The 24636-nt window shown below is 42.8% G+C and overlaps 1 protein-coding gene across 1 annotated transcript; it reads right to left on the reverse strand.

Annotated features, from left to right (window-relative positions):
- Positions 1 to 5954: 5954 nt before the first annotated feature.
- On the reverse strand, positions 5955 to 21957 carry LOC117513909 (interferon-inducible GTPase 5-like). The gene is given in 4 exon segments (XM_034174153.1): positions 5955 to 6119; positions 18725 to 19385; positions 19387 to 19868; positions 21867 to 21957. Coding segments are annotated over 2 exon segments (1140 nt in total). The 5' UTR covers positions 19867 to 19868; positions 21867 to 21957; the 3' UTR covers positions 5955 to 6119; position 18725.
- Between the last annotated feature and the right edge of the window lie 2679 nt (positions 21958 to 24636).

A 24636-nucleotide genomic window follows, 5' to 3' on the forward strand; every position in this document is an offset into this window, starting at 1 on the left:
ATATATAGACACTGGCAGTGTTAATTTTACACTGGTGATTCATCTGTGTATATGGCAGACTCAACTGAGAGGATTTCTGAAGCAGGTCATTTACAGGAGCAGCAGTCCTGCACTAAAGCTCCCTGAGGTGAAGCAGTATAAAGCATCATTCCTGCAACTCCTCCATCTGCCTGATCTGCTCCAGATCCTCATCAGTTACACACAGACTCCCTGCTGCTCCAAGAGCATCCTGTGGTCCATCCCCATCTTGGTGCTCTCTGCCTGCAAAACTGGACAGAAACAAATGACAGGTACTAAAGTTTTGTATTAGCTTATACCCGTATTCCATAGAGCACCGTTCCTTCCCATTTCATCCCAAATAGCAAATCAGGGTGCATTTTGAAGCATCACAGTATCTTCTTGATCCATCTTTTGTCAATCGTGAACATACGGTATACGAGGTCTATTAGAAAAGTATCCGACCTTATTATTTTTTTCAAAAACCATATGGATTTGAATCACGTGTGATTACATCAGACATGCTTGAACCCTCGTGGGCATGCGAGAGTTTTTTCACGCCAGTCGGTTACGTCATTCGCCTGTGGGCAGTCTTTGAGTGAGGAGTCGCCCACCCTCTCGTCGATTTTTTTCATTGTTTAGGAATGGCTCAGAGACTGCTGCTTTGTTTGATAAAAATTTTTTCAAAAACTGTAAGGCACAACTGAGTGGACACCATTCGATAAATTCAGCTGGTTTTCGTTGAAAATTTTAACGGCTGATGAGAGATTTTGGTCTGGTAGTGTCGCCGTAAGGACGGCCCACGGTGCCTGACGGCGATCTGCGCTCTGAGGCAGCGTCATCTCGCTGTTTCAAGTTGAAAACTTCCACATTTCAGGCTCTGTTCACCCAGTAAGTCGTCAGACAACAGAGAACTTTCAGAAGAAGTCGGCATGAGGAGTTTATGCGGCCATTCCACTGTTAAAGGTCATTTTGTAATGAAAGAACGTGCAGGCAGAGTCGCATGTCGGGCCGGACCCGACGCGGGGGGTCGCGACAGGAAAAACACCTCCGTTGGAAAACTTAACGGGCAAGTTGGAACATGCCCAAGCTGTTAATTTCTCAGTTACTCACTTGTTGAAAGCCACCAAAAGCCGCCTGAATTTTACAAATGGTTTTCAACACAGAGGTGTTTTTCCTGTCGCGGCGCACACAGATTTGCGGCGTCGTCACAGAAACGACTCGGCGAATTTGCGCGTACGTTCTTTCATTACAAAATGACCTTTAACAGTGGAATGTCCACATAAAGTCCTCATGCCGGCCTCTTCTCTGTTCTCTCACGACGTCCTGGGTGAATTAAGCCTTAAATTAGGATGATTTCAGCTCGAAACAGCCAGACGACGGCGCCTGGAAGCGCTGTGCGACGTCCCGCTCCGTGGGAAGTCCTTAAAGTGACAGAAACACCCCATAATCTCTCATCAGCCATTAAACTTTTCATCGAAAACCAGCTGAATTTCTCGAATAGTGTCCACTCGGATATTCCTCACAGGTCCAGAAAAATTTTTGATAAAGCAACGCGCGCCGTCTGGAGCAGCGTCTCAAAGAAAGGAATTCAGCCGAGAGGGCGGGACCAGCGCTCACTCAAAGCCTGCCCACAGGGAAATGACGTCACCGACACGCGTGAAAAAACTCACGCATGCGCACGAGGGTTCAAGCATGATTGGTGTAATCGCATGTCATTCAAATCCATATAGTTTTTTTTTTTTTTTTTTTAATAAAACTGCCGGTTAGTTTTATAAGATATCTCGTACATAGTAGTTACGGCCATCATCTGCACCAGTTTTGAAATCTGGGTGAAATTTTCAAGCTGTTCAAAAATTCATCCTGATTTGGCGGTCACTTCTGGATGTTCATAGTCTTAACAGCTTTAGTCATGTTCAAACATCTTTAAATTTGGTAGCCCTAGTGAGTACATCTTGAAGCAAAAGCAGTGATTGTTGTGGTTCTGGCTCAGAATGCAACCGGGCACAGCAGCTTCACTCTCGTTTTAGAGCAGTTTGCCAGGTATGTGCTTTATAAGCCAGCCTGATAGCAGGCATGCTGTCCACAATTACCACAAAAGACTCCAACCTGTCATTGATATTAAAGGGGGCAATACACAGTATTAAGAACTGGGGTATGTAAACCTTTGATAGGCTCATTTGGGTAGTAAAGAGTAAACACATTAGTTTAATATATAATAAATGGCTTCACCCAACCACTAACCATGAGTGGGGGAAAAAAGGGTTTTGTGCTATCATTCACATTCTCTGAAAAATGGCCAAAAAAAAAGAAAAAGAAAAATTCAGCCAAGGTATGTAAACCTTTGAGCACAACTGCATATTTACATCTTGCTGCATGGAGCACACCAATTAAGCATCAGCCCTCTGATGCCTTTTATTCATTTTAGTTTTGTATTCAGTTTGATTCAATTTGATGATTGATAATGAGTGAGAATAGACTTGTATGTGTATGTAGAGTATATGTGCAGTTTCAACCTGTTTATGTAAGGCGTATCTGCATATTGCACCACATAAAATCCAGAAAAACTCTGCCCTTCAGATCAATATTTTGATGGTCTGTCATGAACTTGGTTTCTGCTGCCTCATGACAGCAATGCACCAGTACTGCGTATGAAAACACCTTATTTTAAGACTAACATGCCCACAGGCAGACACATGAGCACAAATACATTTACTATTTAAACATTTAGCTATTTAAACATATGGCAAATGTATCAAAACCAGCATTGATACTTGCTTTGCGCCAGGTGTAAGATAGGGTCCTTCATGTCAAGTGTGAGGCTACTTCAGGAGACTCATCTGAGGTGGATACATACGAGGGTAGGCTGAAAAGTTCTAAGGCTCCCCATGAAGGAGTAATGCATTAACTGCATCATAGTGAGCCTTATAACTTTTCAGCCTACCCTCGTACATCATGAAGAACCATCACCTCAACCACTAGTCATAATGTGTGCACTGTAAAGTAGGATTTGTTGACTCCACTTGATTCAGTCATCTTTTTTCTTTGACTGAGCTGCAGTCAGGTCCATAAGTAATTGGACAGTTACTATTTTTGAAATGTTTCTGTACACCACCACAATGGAGTTGACATCAGACAATGAAGATGTGTGCATAATGCAGACTTTCAGCTTTAATTCAAGAGGTTGGACAAAAATATCACACTAACCATTTGGGAATTGCTTTCATTTGTATACATAGTCCCTCCATTTCCAGACCCCATACATACTGTAGTCGGTAAATTGGCATTATTTTAATACACATAAATCACCACTCTCACAGCCAGTTTTCTTTAGATCAGGGAATGACACATGAACATTTCCAATCCACTGAATATGTCTTGGACTTGATTTCCATAGGGCTGCAATTAACAATTATTTTCATAGTTGATTAATCAATCAAATTTTTTTCTCAGTTGTTTGGTCCATAAAATGCTAAAAAAAAAATGTGAAAAATGTAGATCTATGCTTTTGAGCGCCTAGATAACACCTTCAGATGTCTTGTTTTATCCACAACCCAAAGGTACTCAGTTTTTTGCAAATTAAGACTAAAGTAGCTCGTAAAATAAACAGAATATTCACATTTATACAGCTGAAATCAAATTTATATATTTAAAAAAACTCTGAATGATTCATTCAGTTAATTAATAAATGATTAATTGATTAATCAATAAGTTGCTGTAGCTCTTCATTTCCATCAGTCATTAAGGAATACAAACAGTATGGTACTGTATGATAAATCTCTCTGGAGTGGATAGTTCTCAAAAACCCTTGGACGAAGGAGACAAATGATGAAAAACCACCAAGACACCCAGACAACTCTGAAAGAGCTACAAGCTTCCGTGACTGTGACTGGACAAACTCTGCAGATGGCTTCATGGGCTCTGAACATGCAAGAATGTACACCCTCACTATACTCTGTACAAACATAAAAATGGTTAATGTGATATTTTTGCTAAACCTTTCAAATGAATGCTAAATGTTTACGCTACATCACATTTTTATTTTTTAATTTCATCTTCACTATGGTGGTGTACGGAGGTAAAATGGCAAAAATTGTTACTGTGTGTCATAATCCCTGTCTGTCTGTCCTTATCCTTTGCCACCCCCTTGTGTGTTATTTTAAGTTCCCTGTGGGTTTTCATGTTTGTGTCCATCCTTGTCCTCTGGCTTTCCCTTGTGACTGTTCCTGGTGTTGATATTGTCTTGGGTCCCTGTGGGTTTTCATGTCTATGTGCTGTCTTTATCCTTGTATGTATTTGGTGTTTATTTAAATGTTCTGCAGTTTAGGTCCTGAGTTATTGTAGTCTGGTTTTATTGTGTTTCATTCCTGTGTTTTATTTGATGCCTGTGTCCTGTATTTTAATGGTTTCCTGTGTGGTTTTGTTAACTTTCTTCCTGTGTCTCTCTCCTGCTGTTTATCTATAATTACCTTCACCTGTTATCCATTTGTGTGATTCCTCCAGTGTGTATTATACCCCTGTGTTCCTCCTGTGCATTGCTTGAATGTTTGTACTTTGTTGCTTTTTTCTTGTCATTACGTCTAGTGTTTCCCAGTAATTGTCTTCTTCTTGCTGACCTTTATTTGCCTCTTGGGAATGTTTGACCTTGCTTGCTCTTTGGACACTTTTGCTCTTAAATGCCTCATGTTTTTTGGACCTTTTGTTGCCTTTCTGACCGCTGTCCTGCCTATCCCCTCACACACTACTGCCAGTTGTGGCGTGCTCTCCTGTGTACTGAAATATTGACTCTTCCCGCATTTGCTGTTTTTTTGGGGGGTTTTTTTCAGCATTGGTGTCTGAACCCTTGTCTACTCATGACACTGTGCAATGACTTTATGAACCTGACTGTAAATCATTTCAATGTAAAGTGTCAACTTTAAATTGTTGAAAACTTGACACTTACATTGGTAAAAGCAAAAACATGATTTGCCAGAGCTTAGTGGCATCAAAAAATAATTTTTTTGTATTTTTCTGAGTTGTATCAATGCTTGGAATCCCAGTAGCTCCTCCAGGTCAATGAGGAGATGCCTCTAATATCACCTCAGCCTCAGGAAGTAGATGGTTATTTTGGAGAGATGAGGATGGAATGATGATCAGGATCCAGAACAGTTCAGTGGGATGGTGGATGCAGTAAATCAGTCATAGCATCAGCACCAGATCAGGTATGGGAGCATAATCTCATCAACCATACCAGGAAACCGTCCTCGGTTCTGGGAGGCAACCAGACAGGCAGACGACCAGTCCATCCCCACTCCTTGATAGTAACCATTGATCTGCTGCAGCCAGGTTAAACACTGGTGTCCCCATGATTCTGGTGTCCTCAACAACTGAGGCCTAGGCAAGTGCACCATGTGGTCAGAATGTCACAGCTGATGCTACCTCACAATACAAGTAATATTCCTAATCTTAGTCTCCTGAAGTAACTGCTCATTTGACACAGTCGGTCTCATGACTCTTAATTTTTGCAGAGTTTCAGTCAAACTGTGGACTGACTTTCACCTGTGTGCTACTTGCCTTGAACTGTCAGCTGCACATCGTGCTCACTCTTCCATTTCTCGCCTTTAACAAATCTAAAAGCATATTTTCCGCTGTCACTTCTTGTCAAATTGCAGATAGAAATGCTGCATGTCAGCATTTGTGTGCCTGCTGAAGCCCAACTGCCGTCAAATTTCACTCTTCCTGCGTATTTGTGGCTGGCAGGGCGTGTTTTTCTGTTGCTGTAAACAATCTCAGAGTCAAAATCCTTGCTAAGTGTATTCCATGTTGCATTCTTCATCCAAAACCATTCCGCTGCCCTAGAATTAACATATCCTTTGACACTGCAGTTGATCTTAACACACACCCCCTCATTAACTGTCAGGTTTAGGTCTGGTAATTCAAACCGTAGAGACTCTTTTTGGCATGAATCTGTGATGGTAAAAACACAAATGACTGTTAATTAACACTTACAAAATGCTTGAAAAAGTAAATATTGTTACAATGACGGGGCGAAAAGATGCCTACCTCGCACTAGAGCCATAAACACCAACCACTTGAGTGACACATTCATTTTCTTAACTATTGGAAGGACGTCTGCATGATATCTGAAACAAACAAGAAAACAAAAGGCACCTTGACACTTGCACGCAACGCCGCCGTTCGGCATAAGCAGACTATGCAGCCTGCGTGAGGCACCAACCATATTGCACTAGTTTGCAGGGCCTCCAATTGACTGAAAAATGTGTTGAAATTATTACATTATTACCAGTGATGCCAATAATCTAACCACTTTTTTTGTAACGAATAATCTAACGCATTAATCTTTCCAAATGAGTAATCAGATTAAAGTTACTTCTCCAAGTCACTGTGCGTTACTATTATTTTTTCATTGTGGGTTGACAGCAGCATTAAACTTGGTCTGTGGGCAGGAGGTCGGGGTTCGACTGAACTGCCCACTTTAATCGAGCTGTGAGCTTTTCATCAGCTACGACTCGTCCTCACCTCTTAAAGCGCGGTGAAAACAGCACACCTGCACTGAGCTTTACAAAGTCATTTTTATGCTTTATTTTTCTCCTTTATTTATAATTCTGAGCTGAGCCGCTCCGTATCGTCTCGTTAAAAACAGCTGATCTTCCGCGACGCGTCAGCAACTTTTTTTCCACTCAAATACACCTAAACTCTCTTTCTGAGGACCACATGATGTGAAAACACAATAAACCTTTCTTACCTGTAAATCTGGTCATGTTTTCTGAATAAATAAATGTTATCCATTCTTTGTGCTCAAACGCCAAAGCAGGGGCGAATCCAGATGGAATGGGGGCGTGGGGCAAGGATGTGCCCCCCTCCCCCACAACATCCCTAGATTAAAGGTCCAGTTTTGAAGCCGTTTTTTTTTTTTACTACAACTACTAATACTACTTAAAATAATAATAATTTTGACAAGTAAAATGTTTATAGAGAATTTAAATGTTAGAAAAATGTTGGAATTTAATAGTTACATTTATAAACAATGTAGGTTAGAAATTGCTGAAGTTTTACTGTTACAGTGCTGTCAACAGTTAAATATGAGGTCAAGAAAGATTATTGTACTTTTTATAAAACAAGTATTTATTTTCATTGAAGTCAAGAAAGGGTGACTATAAAGTGAGTTTTGGCAAAACAGGTATCATTGTCATGTTGACGTGGGTTGTTGTCGGCAGCTGGGGAAAGTAACTAAAAAAGTAACTAGTAATCTAACTTAGTTACTTTTACAATTGAGTAATCAGTAAAGTAACTAAGTTACTTTTTCAAGGAGTAATCAGTAATCAGTAATTGGATTACTTTATCAAAGTAACTGTGGCAACACTGATTATTACATTTCAAATCAGTATGAATTATTTATGAATAGGCCCATCGTTTTTGTCTTTAAACATTGTGTAGGCCCCTACCCCATTACTTAACTGGGGCAAATTAACAGTTTTTTTCCCTAATATAAAGCCCCCATCCACCCCCGCCCCGATTCCCTGAAATGGTACAGCCCTGTTTGCGTCTTTCTCTGTTCGCTGTGTCGCCTAACCAATGTTGCCAGATGTGACAATTTCCAGTCCAATAAATGCTCAAAAATGCATGGAGGCACTAAATCCTGCGCAATTTGAACTGATTTTTAAAATGTGTGTGACAATTCTATACAAAAAAACTCATCCAGTGCCATATTTTTACCCTAAACAAACCAACTGGATGGGAAAACACACAATCTGGCAACCCTTGTTATATGGCTGGGGGGGCCTGGCTGCCGGTTTGTTTCTGTTTTTTGGTTTTCCTCCCAGGTGGCGTGCGTTTGGGACTGAGTGGCTGTGTTGCTGAGGCTGTCAGGACCTCACCCTGATCACCTGCGACTCGTCAGGACTCACAGCTGTGGTGCATCTGGATGGATTGGAACATGTTGGCATTTAAGACTGGAGTGCACAGTGTGTATTTGCCAGAGACTCGACCTTGTGACCAGACGGGTGAGATCGTCGTCTCGGGAGCCATCTCATCAACAGCGGATGCTGAGAACGTCCAGGTTTGATGCACGGTCTGTGAAAGAGGAGGGGGTGAGGTCTCACGCTCGTCAGCACACTTCCTGAGGTACGTTAGATTTTGTGACTAACAGTTATACAGTCAGTAAATGTGGTGTCCCTCACACCTTATTGTATTGAGCTGTTTGTTAGTCATGTATCAGCTTCCACTGCAGTGGAGTTTTGTGAACTGGATGTTCCATGCCTGCAGGTTGGGAAGCTGATCAGTAATCAAGCCAGGAAGTGTTTGCTGTTTGTACACCTTTAAGTGTTCTGTGTGTAGAGTGTGGACTCACATAATGGTTCCTTCTTTCACAGACTCGGTTGTTGCGGCCACCTGGGGGGTGTCGGCGGGGTCCTTGGGTCCGAAACAGCTTCTGGCTCCGGACCGTTAGCGCTGCTGGGAGCGCACCACGCCAGGCCGCACCTTTTTGTTATATTATCACTGTTATGTATTAAATTCAGTTAGCCTTTGAACCGTGCTCTGCTTATTTCATACTGGGTCCTTCAAACGCTGGTCGGTTCTCCGAGCTGCGTCCGACACATAACAGTAGTCTCTGGCCAAACATCACGGACCCAGCGGTAGCAGAGACGGTAACGCGCCGGGAAGGCGGCAGCAGACGTTCAGTGGTTATCCGGATCAGTTGCGGGGCTCTCCACCCGGAAGGTGCGTGTTTGAGACCCATTACTGGATACTGATTTGTGCTCTCTTGCAGCCGTGTTCCTGTGTTGTGCCTTATCCGTGGGTCGTGGTGGAGTGTGACTGGCGACGGCTTCGCGTCACACTCCGACCGGATAAGAGGTGTAAACGGGAGCTGCAAGAGTGCGTTTGTAATGGGTTCACGCGCACGGCGGAGCTCTGTTAGCACGGGTCGCTGGGCTTCCTGTGTTACAGTCGTAGCCCCGTTTCCCCAGACAAAGGTAACTACTGCGTCTGTTGTATCAGCTCCGGCGTTATTTAGTTGAGCACATTTTGGTTGTGTGTTGCACTCAGCTGCGCACATAAGAGCAGCTCGTTTGTTTTTCTGTCGCCAAAGGGGTTTTTTTCATTTTTGCACTCTGGCTCCCCCTTGTGGTGACTGAATCACGTTACCGTCAAGCTCTTGAGTAGGAACAGGTGTGTTCCATTTGGTTGAGCTTGACGGTATAACTCACTGATTTGTTTTGTGTTAGTTCATTTTGTGTGGGTGTTTTTTGAGTTGGTTTTTGTGTGGGATTTTATTTTTTTGTTGTCCACTATTTGTCTGGGGTTGTGACCCTGCAGCCTGTCTGACAAAGAACAAAAAAAACAAAAAAAAACAAAAAAAAAGGACCCAAACAACTGTGTGTTGGTCTGTTTGTTTTTTCTTTTATTTCTTTTTGTTTCACATCCCCAGGGTTAGATGGAACGGTCCCCTGGGGGGTGATGGGGTGGAACTTGGGTTGTTTTTTTCGTTTTTTGTTATGCCCTCTCTTCTCCTCTGACTCCAGCCGGGTGTGCCGTAGTGTCGGCATTGCTGGAGGGGTGCAGTTAGGTTGTGCTGGGCGTTTCCCAGGTAGCCTCTGCACCCGGGAGGGGAGGGGGGGGGTTTGGGGTGTCTTTTTGTTTTCCCCCCCCAGTTTCCGCCCTCAGGGTTTGACTGTGGTGTCCTCTGGGGGGGAAAGGGCGTTGGGTCCATCTAGCCGTGGACGGCCGGGGCTGGGTCCATTGGTCATGAGGGGAGGCGTCTCCTGGGGTTGACGAGTGGTCCTCTGGGAGGCGCTGGTAGTCCCCGTGGGTGACGTTGGATCCCAGAGGGACCTCGGCCGTGGTTATTACTCCTGGAGCTGGCGGGTGGCCCTCTGGGGGTGTTGGTCCCTACGTGTCGTTTGGGGGGAGGAGGGGGGGTATTTTGGCATTTTTGTTTGTGAGCTCAAGTTTGGGTTTTTCTTTCTCCCCTTCCCTGGGGTTTGATGGAACGGTCCTCTGGGGGGGGGGGGGAGGGGGGGTATTTTGGCATTTTTGTTTGTGAGCTCAAGTTTGGGTTGTTTTTCTTTCTCCCCTTCCCTAGGGTTTGATGGAACGGTCCTCTGGGGGGGGGGGGGGGTGTTTGGTATTTTTGTTTGTAGGCTTGGGTTTGGGTTGTTTTTCCTTTCTCCCCTTCCCTGGGGTTTGATGGGACGCTCCCCTGGGGAGGGGGGGGGTGTTTTGGTTGTTTTGTTTTATGACTAATCACACATGTTGGATAAAGGCTGACCGCACAGGTGTAAGAACTCCTGGCCACACCTGTGCTAAGAGACTGTCAGAAACAAGGGCAAAGATGCAGCCAGTTCAACCAGTCTGTTGGAGGATGAACGCAGACGCGGTTTCCAGCCATGGTCCCTGGAGGGGGGTGTTTCTCCTGGGCCAGGTGTGTGTGGTCGCCGGGAGGCTTCCCGTGAGGGTGGGGTACTTTTATATGGCTGGGGGGGCCTGGCTGCCGGTTTGTTTCTGTTTTTTGGTTTTCCTCCCAGGTGGCGTGCGTTTGGGACTGAGTGGCTGTGTTGCTGAGGCTGTCAGGACCTCACCCTGATCACCTGCGACTCGTCAGGACTCACAGCTGTGGTGCATCTGGATGGATTGGAACATGTTGGCATTTAAGACTGGAGTGCACAGTGTGTATTTGCCAGAGACTCGACCTTGTGACCAGACGGGTGAGATCGTCGTCTCGGGAGCCATCTCATCAACAGCGGATGCTGAGAACGTCCAGGTTTGATGCACGGTCTGTGAAAGAGGAGGGGGTGAGGTCTCACGCTCGTCAGCACACTTCCTGAGGTACGTTAGATTTTGTGACTAACAGTTATACAGTCAGTAAATGTGGTGTCCCTCACACCTTATTGTATTGAGCTGTTTGTTAGTCATGTATCAGCTTCCACTGCAGTGGAGTTTTGTGAACTGGATGTTCCATGCCTGCAGGTTGGGAAGCTGATCAGTAATCAAGCCAGGAAGTGTTTGCTGTTTGTACACCTTTAAGTGTTCTGTGTGTAGAGTGTGGACTCACATAATGGTTCCTTCTTTCACAGACTCGGTTGTTGCGGCCACCTGGGGGGTGTCGGCGGGGTCCTTGGGTCCGAAACAGCTTCTGGCTCCGGACCGTTAGCGCTGCTGGGAGCGCACCACGCCAGGCCGCACCTTTTTGTTATATTATCACTGTTATGTATTAAATTCAGTTAGCCTTTGAACCGTGCTCTGCTTATTTCATACTGGGTCCTTCAAACGCTGGTCGGTTCTCTGAGCTGCGTCCGACACATAACAACCCTGCCCCTAACTGAAGTAGCACTGCTAGCCCACATTCGATTCTGACGCGAGACGACAAGTTGCCACTATGCCACAATTAAACAATGAAGCGACAGCAGGAGACTGGAGCTGAAAAACGGAGGAAAAAGAAACAAAACGATGATGCCCGTGCATCCCTTGCTGGTAAGTACGTGTTAAAGGTTTAAATTGTTTTGATTACTTGTGTGTGTGTGTGGGGGGGGGGGGGGTTCTTGTATGGGCGTGGGGGGGCCTCCCTGACCAGTTATGCTTAGGGCCTCCAAAACCTTAGCAGCGGCCCTGCTTGCACGAGTTTGATTCCCATACTGCCGTGCAATTCGTCGTGCCAATACATCCCGCTTTGTCCTGCTTGACACCACGCTATATAAAATAATCATTTTGTAGCCGATGACACGTTTGCACTCAGAACTTGGCTGATGAAACCATTCTCTCATCGCACCCAGAATCACAGAGAATTTATCTACAGCTGCAGCTTGTCTCGTGTGCACCATGTGGTGGAGAACGCATTTGGAGTCTTGTTGCAAATGTAATAATTTATAATATATATATCGGAATAGATTGGTAAAACAACTGCAATTTCATTCCTTCTTATGAGCGAGATAATGTATCTGTAAAATTATGTTTATTATAGATGTAACATCGCGTCATAATCGTTCTGATGCCCTGACGGGCAGTGATACGCAGTGTTTTCAGATAGGTTGCACAATGTTCACGGCTAGTTCACAAATTTTATGTGTGGCAGAAGTTTTGAACATTTTAAAATTTTCATTGCGCACTGACATGCAGCAACACACAGTTCATGTGCAGTTTACAACAGTTACAACAAGTTTACTCATTGGCACGCAAGATTACGTACCAGTACGGGGCTCAATTCATTGAAGTGACGGTGCCTAAACTGGTATGAACATCTGATTGTAGGCATGTCAGGGCTCTCCCTAACAAATACAAGTGTGGTGCAGCACCACATTGTTACAATCTCAGCACCATCATGACGATTTTTATGTTTAGGGTGTTCACTGTGTTTTCTCAAGTAATTTTGCTTACATTTTTTTTTAATTTGTCAATTTGCAGCCGCGCAGAGTATTACATTTAAATTTAACTGCATTAAATGAGAGTTATGGACACGGCCGAATAAAAAGAAATCATCAAAATCGAAAAATATTAAAGGAGTTATGACATCTGTTTTTTATAATGACAAGTTGAGATTTTTTGGCTTGTCTTGATTATAACAACTTGACTTTAAACAAAGTGACATGACCAGAAGTTGTCTTTGACCTTTGTGGTCGTTGGCTGTATGGCAACTTGTCAACTTGTCATTACAAAAACTGAATGACACTTAATGACATTGACATAATGTTTATGACACATTCATCATTGTGTCATGTAACACTTATGACAGTGTTATGTCACTTTTATGACAATACCTTCAAGTAAAGTGTGACCGAATCGTGGGACCACACAGAGTTGACATCACTGGGGCAAACTAAAATTAACATCCAGAAATTAGCAAACTTTTATTAACTCATTGAGTGCCAGCCATTTTCAAAGTTTAGAACATCCCAGTGCCAGGATTTCTTCAGCATTTGAGTGTTTTTTCAAGACCTATAGAAAATTGGGTTCTATGTTCATGTCAACAACAAACATACCACAAGAAAAGAAAAGAGAAGAAAAGAAATTGGCTCGATGACGCGTCTTTGGCGCGGAGCATTAATATCGGAAAAGACGCATTTTAGAGTCAGTGGCATCGAGTGAGTTAAGGGTCCACCAAAACGTCAGAATCACAACTATGGATGAAAGAGATGAAGGAATCAGATAGAAAAAAAACAAAGTGACATGACCAGAGGTTGTCTTTGACCTTTGTGGTCGTTGGCTGTATGGCAACTTGTCAACTTGTCATTGCAAAAACTGAATGACACTTAATGACAGCAGTCATAAACGTTTATGACATTGACATAATGTTTATGACACATTCATGACTGTGTCATGTAACACTTATGACAGTGTTATGTCACTATTATGACGATACCTTCAAGTAAAGTGTTACTCAAGATTCTTGTATGTTATGCTAAGTAGTCATTTAAAAGCTGTTACAAGTAATTTCATCATTTTCTGGGATCTTCGACTCCGTCATTTATCGTGTTGTATGTAATCTCACAACAAATAAAAGCTGAAATAAATCTATCTTTTAACTACTATTTTAAATAACTTTATATGTAACTAAAGTGTATATTCTAACTGAATTAACACACCTGTTGTTTCATAAAATTCAGTATGTGCAGTCAGAGAAATGTGGGTTTGAATGTGTTTAGGCAAGGTGTATGCAAATGTACATCCACAGCTGGATATTTATAAATTTTATTTTTCATAAAATGTCACTTGTCATCACAGGAATCTTTTTTGACTGATGCCAGTTAAATAAAATCCAAGAACTGAGATTTCAGTTTAAAGACTTTCTTTTCTCCTGATCACTCACCTAATGATGAACACAGGGTCAAACAAACATAAAAAGTGGTTTGAATCAAAATGCTAACACGGCAAATACTTTAGACTCCAACAACATTCTCAAACAAGCTGGATCTTACCTCAGAGGAGCAACACGCAGCACACAGCAAAACAGCTGTCACGAGGTTTAGGTAAAACTTTTAAAAAGGGAAGTTCTTACTGTTGACTCAAATCAGAAGACAGCATTTGCATGACCAACCATGCAAAACATGTCTTCTTTTTTTAAACTGTGCTTATCAACATCTTGAAGTGTTGTACTGCAAGTGTGGTCAATTTGAAACAGATCACCATGTTCCTTCATCAATGTGTTTGAAGCATTCCTCCATATTGACATGATGGCGTCACCCAGTCGCCCATTCAACCAGTGCTCGTTCTCCTCTGACATCAACAAGGCATTTCTGTCCACATAACTGCCACTCACTGGATATCTTCTCTTTTTCACACATTTTCAGTCTCTAAAAGCATGATGTCAGTCTCTGAACTGATATGGGACGCACAGCCACATGACCATTTGGGGCTGACATTTTGTTTGGACTGATGATGAAGCAAAGCTGTTGTCACAAAGACATCTGAATAATAATAATAATAATGAACTGAGTGAATGGACACCATAGACAGAGGAAAATACCATGGACAGATTAATGGCTGCATAGAAAAAAATTACCCATTTCAGATAGATTTGATCTTATGAAGTAGATGTTAGAGTCATCATTAGAGTAGTCATCATTTTTAATGTCTCCATCACAGATGCATCCCACAACTAACGATATGTTTATTCATTCCAGGTTCAGGGTATTAGCACTTTATGCAATACACTATTTTAAATTGTGCAAATTTGAAATTATTTAATCAGTATGTACAGAATGGTATTCTTTTAAATTAAATATTACACAACTTTGACCCCAAACAATTAATTAATAAATAACACAAAATAAAGTGGAGTCATTTTTAATTCAGTATATGAAATTAGTTTTCATTTTTAACCTCCTAAGACCCGGAGGTTCTCATGAAACAAAACTTAGTATTATGGTCTAGACAACCAAAAATGTCATGTCCACATATGTGGATGCCAGGCCCTAGGAGGTTAAGAGTGAAGATTGTCGTAACCATGTCAGAGATGAGGAGATGTTAATGTACAAAATGTGCCTGTGTCGGGAATTTAGGACACATTTGTTTTGGGTTTGTTGTATTTTAGTAGTGTATCAGCATTCTTACATTTTTTTGCAATCGCTTCGACTCTCACCTCATAAGTCTTTGCACAACTTTCAAAACTCTAGATACAAACCTCAACACAGATCATCAAGATAGACAAGTTCCCAAAACTCTAAACACATTTTTCATTGCTGGGATACAATACACATTACATTTAAGTCATTTATTCAGTGAATGTAAATCACCTGTTCAAAATGACACAAGTTAACATCAAAGTATCACATATGTCTTTCCATGTCATTAAAGGCATCGAACTAGCAATAAATACAAGTACTCAAAATGGTCACTGCAGCGTTGGTTAAAAAAAAGAAGAACAAATAAACGTATGGGTCCTAATGCACAGGTTTATGGATAATGATGGACAAGCAGTACTTGAAGTTTATGCCCACATTTCCTGTGGGTAGTAAATGAACTAGAGCAGCTCTGTCAAACTGAGGGAGTCACATATGTGGTAGTCTGGGACAATTCCACCATGTTGAAGTGGTGCACACATGGTTTGAGGGCCACACAGTTCATAGCATTATATTTGTGCTCATACCCTCCTTTTCTCAACCCGATAATGGATTTCTTCTCAGCATGGAGGTGGAGAGTCTATGATCGCCACCCTCATAAACGTGCCACTCTCTTCCAGGCCACAGATGATGCATGTGATGAAATGATGGCAGATCAATGTCAGGCCTGGGTTTGTCATGCCAGGAGATATTTCCCCCCGATGCCTGGCAAGGGAAATTATCCACTGTGATATCAATGAGAATCTCTGGCCAACTCCAGCAGAGAGAGTTGATGCAAATGGTGAGTAACAATGTTACAGTATTGTTTTTGTTTATGATTATTCACTTTTTACATGGCAGTTGATAAAAATGCTTTGTTTCACTTACTTTTATGGCTACTTTATTTGGCATTATGGCTACTTTTCTTTACCATTCTACAAATAAGCCTGTTACTATGTGTTTCAGACATTATTTCACATTTTGTTCAATAATTCCAATGTATCTATTGTTTAGAACCACAATATATTGTTATATGGCTGGGGGGGCCTGGCTGCCGGTTTGTTTCTGTTTTTTGGTTTTCCTCCCAGGTGGCGTGCGTTTGGGACTGAGTGGCTGTGTTGCTGAGGCTGTCAGGACCTCACCCTGATCACCTGCGACTCGTCAGGACTCACAGCTGTGGTGCATCTGGATGGATTGGAACATGTTGGCATTTAAGACTGGAGTGCACAGTGTGTATTTGCCAGAGACTCGACCTTGTGACCAGACGGGTGAGATCGTCGTCTCGGGAGCCATCTCATCAGCAGCGGATGCTGAGAACGTCCAGGTTTGATGCACAGTCTGTGAAAGAGGAGGGGGTGAGGTCTCACGCTCGTCAGCACACTTCCTGAGGTACGTTAGATTTTGTGACTAACTGTTATACAGTCAGTAAATGTGGTGTCCCTCACACCTTATTGTATTGAGCTGTTTGTTAGTCATGTATCAGCTTCCACTGCAGTGGAGTTTTGTGAACTGGATGTTCCATGCCTGCAGGTTGGGAAGCTGATCAGTAATCAAGCCAGGAAGTGTTTGCTGTTTGTACACCTTTAAGTGTTCTGTGTGTAGAGTGTGGACTCACATAATGGTTCCTTCTTTCACAGACTCGGTTGTTGCGGCCACCTGGGGGGTGTCGGCGGGGTCCTTGGGTCCGAAACAGCTTCTGGCTCCGGACCGTTAGCGCTGCTGGGAGCGCACCACGCCAGGCCGCACCTTTTTGTTATTATATTATCACTGTTATGTATTAAATTCAGTTATCCTTTGAACCGTGCTCTGCTTATTTCATACTGGGTCCTTCAAACGCTGGTCGGTTCTCCGAGCTGCGTCCGACACATAACATATATAACCTTATTGAAACATGCATCAACTGTTTCTTGCAGTAAGGGATTGAAATAATGACTTAGCAGTGAAGTTATTGGCATCTTGTGTGTGGGTGATCCAAATTAGTGTTCCCACGGCATTTCATGATAGGTGAGTCATATGAGCCACAGATTCAGATGTACAATGTTTCTTCAATGATATGAATGATATGAATACACAATGCAAGATTTTGAACACATGGTTGGGCTGTGTTACAAGTATTCACTGTCATGAGTGTTGTATTTAACATTTTGAAAATTGAGCACAAACATCTGAGGTTAGCATCGAAGTTCATTTGGCCGCCCCCGGTTTCGTTCGGGGTCGCCACAGTGGATACAACCAGATCCGCATTGGGAATTGGCACAGGTTTTACGCCGGATGCCCTTCCTGACGCAATTCCAGTTTTACCTGGAGAAACACTCACAGCCGCTGGTGTTCCAAAGAGGTCTCCCATCCAAGTACTAACCAGATCCTGCTCTGCTTAGTTTCTGAGATCTGACGGGATCAGGCCGACACAGAGCAGACCAGCTGCTAGGTTAGCATCGAAGTGATTGCAAAAAAAAAAAAAACCTGTAATAACGTTCCATTTTTGTGTGCAAATACTTATTTTGGCCTTATTTTGATGAAAATATACTTCTCTAAAATATCACTCAAACGTAACAACAGGTACACAAACATGAATGTGTAAAATAATGCCAAACAACATGAAATACCCCGAATTTAAAATAAATGGCATAAATACTTTGTGGGGGATCAAAAGACCTTAATTTTTTCCTAGTTGTATTAATTTCAAGCATTTCAACATAAACTTTTTTCATATGTTTGACAGTCATGAAACACAGCAGGTCTGCGGCGTGTGCACCCAGTGCAATAATGAAAAACAATTAGAGAACAACTCATGTGATGACAGACTTCTCTTTGTGGATGCCTGCATGTAATCAACCTGCAGGCGTCCTCATAACATGACTGACTTTGGGGAAAAAAAAAAAAATTAAAGGGACCAGAACACAAGATCCACAAACACCACAGTAACCCAACCATAACAATTTGAGAGCATATTTTAACACCATATCTTTCCATATGAAAGCCAGAGTGTATCCTGAAGTATTTTAGAGCATGACCTAAAATAGGCAAATTAACAGTAGTCCAAAAGGAAATGGAAACCTTGTTATTTAGGGAATAACCCTGTTGTGTCTGCCATTTCCATTTGTGACCGTAAAATCCAGCACTAACGTCCGCAAATCATCAGACACAAGGGGGTTATTCCCATTCTCATCCAATTCCAACATTTGCACGGATCTGTGTCCACCACTGAAGGCTACATCTTAATCCACATAATAATATAGTTCGGTAAAACTGTTACACAGATGAAGGGCGTGGTCGGCTCGTCCAAGCTTACCGTAGCAACAGCGTCTTCATGCCAAACTGGAAATTCTGTGACCAGAATCTACATCAATATTTTTCGTATTTCTCTCCTTCTTCTTCTTTGTGTTTAATGGTGGTTGGCAAGCTCTCGCTCTAAGCTGATAGCGCCATTATTGACATCTGCGTAGCAACACGCGCGGACAGGGCGCAGAGTAACACATCAATTGTGAAACGGTTTTAATATTTTGCCACCGTTTACGTGATATTTTATGGTCTGAAATGTCACACGATTAACCAATTAGATTTGCGGGAAAATGGAATTGGATTAGAATATCAAATGCATCATCAAATAACCATTTTCAACATCCAGTCTTGTTTACAAAAGCCAAATAGGAAATAACTTAAAGAGAGTAATTTAAAAAATGTACATTTACAACCTCACTTCCCCTCGCTGACAGCAGTGGACATTATCTTCTCAGCATCTGCAGCCATGTCATCAATGGCACCATTTAAGGCCTGCAGCATGGCAGCAAAAGAGCGGCTTGCAGAACGGGCATGTCGCGGCATGGCAATCCCCATCAACTTGGATGAAACAGTGGACAGGTCCTTTTCTGCAGCCGCCAGCCGCTTTTTCACCTCCTCTTTGCTGACCTCCATTGACAGGACGCAAGTCTGCAGGTCTTTAAGTCTGGTGGGTTCCACGCCACGCTGTCGTGCCAGTCGCTCAACTGATTCATTGTCCAGGCAGAGGGATGCTTGTGCTTTGGTCAGGATCCGCACTGCTACACTTGTGTCCACCATGGAAGCCACCAGGGGAACAGGGATAGCTGATACCCCGCCAGACAGCGAGGCAGCCGCCCACACTAATGCTTTGAAGGCCTCCTTTTTCTGAGTAACCAGAGCGGGAGTGAGAGTTGGGAGAGCCAGGAGTAATGCATGAGCTCGGACCTCAGGCAGCTCCCTGCCCATGTCCTCCAACAGCTTTGGGAAGTCAAACTTTTCCAGGGTGGCGGGTGTTACGAGATAAACTTTTGGCTGCTTCACACCCTCTGATGTCAGAATGTCTAGACTGGCTTTTCTCTTGGCTTCCAGAGTTTTTTTCTGTATCTTTTTGTGATGCCAACAGAATAAAGTAAACTGTTTTTCGCTGAAGTGAAAGAGCCTCAAAGAAGACCTCCACACTGTTACTTTGTGGTGTCTGTGTGAACGTCATGAGCACTGCATTGTAGCGGAGGAACTTAACTCGGTCCATGTATTCCTCAGGCTCAAACGGAGAGGTGGATGGGACGGGTGGCAGATCCCACAAGCGAAAGTCAGGATGTTTTGGACTAGGGTATCCTGCCACTTCCTCTGAGGCAGCAGGAGATGGAAACACAGCTGCACCCTCATCGCCTGGACCCAATCCACGTAAAGAGTTTATGAAAGTCACTTTTTCATCCCCACGGTCGCCCACTATGGCCACATTTATCCTGCTGATGAGGAGATCTTCCACTGCATCTTTGACATCTGATAGCTTGTTGTTCTCTATCATTTCTTTGAGAGTTTCAAGCAGCTTTAGACCTCTGAACACATCAGCCATGACTGTGGAAAAATAAAGATTGTTTGAAGGAATCCTCCACTCTCAGCACACACGATTCTCCCACAACTTTTGTTCATGTATTTAGACCCATACTGGACATCGATATGCAGATATGTTGTCTGCCTGTCACAGCTTTGATACCCTTTGTCTAGTGTTGAGTGTTGCTAGTTTCCAACAGATACAGCTGTCTTTTCACACCCAGTGCCCAGGTTCTTTAAAAAGCTGGTCTACTTGTGCCACCTTTGCATCCATGGGTATGTTGGTCTTTAAATGAAGTGTGGTAATGCTTCACCTCAGGGAGATAATGTTCACTCCCAGTTACATTCTTTATGCCCAGAAACTTTTCCTCACCAGAAAAACTCTCACATCTGAGTTCACTGTCCAAATAATGCAGTACTTGCTGGCGCACCTTTCTCTTAAATACAATGACACACTCTGGTTAATTTTACTTCACGCTCATAGCCAATTGACTGTTTGCGCCTTGTGCCCTATTTTGTACTCAGATTGCACATCATGTAAATAGCAGAGTGGACTTGGATGCATGTGCTGTAGATCTTGCACAATAAATCAAAGCGATGGGGCCATTAGAGACAAATGAAGTATTGAGTATGAGCTCATAGTGCAACCTGTCAGTTTTATTCAAAACAGCTGAATGTTGTACAAATAACAGCACTTTACTGCATATAGGTGGTCTCGACTTTTTAAGGAGGCAAAACTAATTGGGCAATAATCAGTGACAATGCACAAGAGACATGTGAGGAGAGCCACCAAGACTCCCATATGGCACTTCTGACTTGTAGTTTTTGTGGCAGTAATTGAAGACAGTGGCAGCACTGTAACTTTTTCTGTTGCTTCACTGATCACAGCTTCAGTCACACAAGGAGTCAATGATAAATGGTAAATATATGACACTGACTTAAGTTTGTCTAAATGCAAGTGGGCAAATGTTCTGATCCAGACCCAAGTGTATTCCATACCTGCTCATACTTCAGCACTTCCAGTTACTTCCACATTAAAAGCCTAACTATTGGCATTAATTGTGTATATGCATTTTGCAGCTTTGATCCAAAGCAACTTCTAAGACTTATAAGAGTGGTGCTGCAACAGACAAAAGTTGCAGAGGCACAATTTTTTCAGTCACAGCCACAGAAGCCTATCACTTCTTAAGAATTGTCCTGAGTGTCTTTGTGGCTTCCCTCATGAAGTCCAAGACATATTCAGTGAATTGGAAATGTTCATTATCCATCACCTGACTTGTCTGAAGAAAACTGGCTATAAAAGTGACAATTTACTGCAAACTCATCAAAGGGTGCCAATAATAGTGTCCAGAATACATTTTATGCCAGGATTTTACTTTATTTTTTTGTCACTTTATGAAAGCATTTTGTTTTATTCTTGTTGCCAAATAACTTTAGATATTTTTTATTAAATAAAATTGCTTTGTTTACCTTTATTTCTTACCATATATTAACAGGTGTACATAAAATATAGGGTTGCCATGATTGTAAATGAGAAATAGTTCAGACATGAAGCTGCGCACGACAACACGCTTATTGGAATTTGAGGAACCATCTTATCGGAATATAGAGTGAAGTGACATTGGTGTAAATTTAACCATAAAGCTGTGACAAATGAAGCAAAAAGCAAAACTTCCTGTTCTCACAGTCTCTGCAGTCACAGCCAGTGGGTGTCTTGGTGTTTTTGTTTTTTTGTTTGTTTGTTTGCTGTCACATTTGTCTGATTTTAATGTTCTTACCCCTCAAGGTAAGCTGACAGTCTGCATGACAGCTTGATAGCTACAGTTTACAAATCAACCCCGTGACAGACTGCTAAAATTGAAAATATACAGTGTATTTAATATACGTATAGTCCAGACTGAGACAAATTCAATCTGTAAAAATGAGCTGCTGTCTGAAAATAATTTCCTGTTTTTGCAAATATAATATTTAAGGAATATTTAAGGACAGTTTGAATTCCATACAGATATCGAAGATGCTCACCAGCAAACCTGGAGACAGAGCCGTGCTCTGGTTGGAGTCCCTGCAGTGATCAAGCACAGATTCTTTTGCAGCTCTGGAGGGTTGACAGCATCAGAGGTATTTAGAGTGTTCACCCTTCCAATGGAACTTTCTAATCCTGTAAACTGAGCCTTAATCCAAAATCAGTAAGCACGTACATGCACATGCTCAAAGCTGCTTTATGTGCATCACACAGCATGTAAACTCAGAAAGCTTGTAATAATAATGTATTGATTTATTTATATATCATGTTCAAGTAGAAAAATAAAACCTTCAAGAAGCAACAATAAACCAGAATTTTACATTGATAAGAACAAATTAAAATTAAAATGTCAAGTGCAAATAAAACACATGAACTAGCAGATATAATTAAATAAGTTAAAACCATAAAACTATTTTAAAACAACAGAAAATCAATTAGTTTTATGATTAATCTTAAAAGATTCAACTGTGGTGGACTTTCTGTTGTCAATAAGTGCTGCTCCAACTGCTCCAAAAAATAGCAGCACGGTAGGCAAAGGCTCTGAAACCTGCTGAGTTTTTTTTTTAACCCGGTGGGGACACAGAGCATGCACTCATCCTTTGCCTGCAGAGCGGGAGAAGGCAAATAAGGTTTATCAAGTTCAGCAAGAGTATGCCCACCCAGTGTTTTGTGGACTTGGAAAAGGTGTACAGCCAGTTCTCCCAAGGTGCCCTGTGGAGGGTACTATGGGAGTATGGGATACCAGTACTGCTGTTGCTCGAGACAGCCAAAGTCGGAGCTGTGTCTGCATTCTCAGCATTGTATCGGACCTGTTCCGGGTGGATGCTGGAGGGCTACTCCCTGCTGTCAGGACTGCTCCCTGTCACCAGTCCTGTACATGATTTTCATTGATAGGATTTCATGGTAGAGTGAGGGACTGGAGGATATCCAGTTTGGTGACCTCAGAATTCCATCTCTGCTTTTTTTGTGGATGATATGGCTCCAAAGTGCACTGTGCAGGTTTGAGGCCAACTGTGAAGCAAATGAGATGAGTATTAGCACATCCATCTCTGAGGCCATGGATCTGTGTCAGAAAAGGATGGACTGTCATGGGGAAAAAAGAGCAGCGCTGTAAGATGAGACTCTCCATTTACCAATCAATTTGCACTCCTATCCTCACCTATGACCATAATCTTTGGGTATGAATGAAAGAACAAAGGTCTCCTGGTCTCAGATACAAGGGGCATAAATGAGATTTGACCCTCAAGTATCTGAGCTTACATTCAGGGTCATGGTGAGAAGCCCAAATATCCAGGAGGAACTCAGAGTAGGGCTACTTCTTCTTTGCATCAAATGGAGCCAGCTAAGGTAGTTATGGCATCTGGTGTGGATGCCCTGTGGTTGTCTCCCTAGGGAGATCTTCCAGTCATGTGCAGCTGGGAGGAGGACCTGGGGAAGACCTCTGACATACTAGAAGGTTTATCTCTCCGGTCGGTTTGGGAACACATCAAGACCCCTCAGGAAGAGTTTCAGGACTTGGCTGAGGATATGGAAATGTCACATGAGGTACTTGGACTGCTGCTACCATGACTCATACCAAGATAAATTATATAAAGTTAATGGAAAAAATGATTGAAAGTTCAGCAAGAGAGGTGGGTGCATGACCATTTAGAGCCTTATATTTTCACAGCAAAACCTTGAAATCTGTTGTGGTCTGGGGTATCTCCTTTTTTGTTTCTCCCACCTTCCTGTGTTTTCTCTGCCAGTGGAGCTGATCATCATCTACACCTGTGGTTGCTGCATACCTGCATCAATCAGTGAGTGAAGAGAGCTGCGGAGCTGTCAACTGATCTCCACCTGGTGTTGAGTAGGCTCAGATGGCAGGATAAGCTGCCGGGATGAACTGGAAGACCTAAACATGTTGTGATGGTTTTCCTGGGAACATTTGGTGGAAGAGCCTGTCTGAACGGCTTTTAACTTGCACCTCTGACGAAATGTCTCCCAGATCCCGGGGGAGGTTGACGACATGGAAACAGAGTGGTCCATGTTCAAAGCCTCCATTGCTAAGGCAGCTGCTTTGAGCTGTGGCCAGAAGGTGGTCATGCTTGTCATGGCAGCAACAGAAAAGCCCACTTTTAGACTCTAGTGATAAGGGAAGCCGTCAGGCTGAAGAAAGAGGCCTGTTGTGCTTGGTTGGCACAGAGGTCTCCGGAATCAGTGGATAGGTATCGGCAGGCCAGAAAACAGCAGCCTCAGTGCTGGCTGAGGCAAAAACTTGAGCAAAGGAGGAGTTTGGAGAGGCCATGGAAAATGACCTCAAAGCGGTTCTGGCAAAATGTCATGCGCCTCAGGAAAGGGAGGCAGTTCTTCAGCAGGGGAGGAGAGCTGCTAAACTGTACTGAAGATATGTCAGACAGTGGAAAGAACACTTTGAGGTTCTTGTCAACCCTACTGACATGCCCTCCATCAAGTTGACAGAAATGGGTGACTTTGATGGATCTGGTGCCTTCACTGTAGTGGAAGTCACTGAAGTAGTCAATAAAAACTCCTTGATGGCAAGTCACCAGGGGCGGATAAGGTTTGTCTTGAGTGTCTGAAGTCTCTGGATGTTGTTCAGCTGTCATGGTTGACATGCTTATATAACGCTGTATGGAAGTTGGGGATAGTAGCTCTAGATTGGCAAACTGAGCTGGTGGTCCCCATCTTTAAAAAAGGTTATCAGAGAATGTGTTCCACTTATAGAGGAATCACACTTCCCAGTCTGCCTGGGAAAGTCTATACCAGGGTACT

This window comes from Thalassophryne amazonica, chromosome 7 (genome assembly GCF_902500255.1).
Source record: "Thalassophryne amazonica chromosome 7, fThaAma1.1, whole genome shotgun sequence".
Lineage (NCBI taxonomy): Eukaryota > Metazoa > Chordata > Actinopteri > Batrachoidiformes > Batrachoididae > Thalassophryne > Thalassophryne amazonica.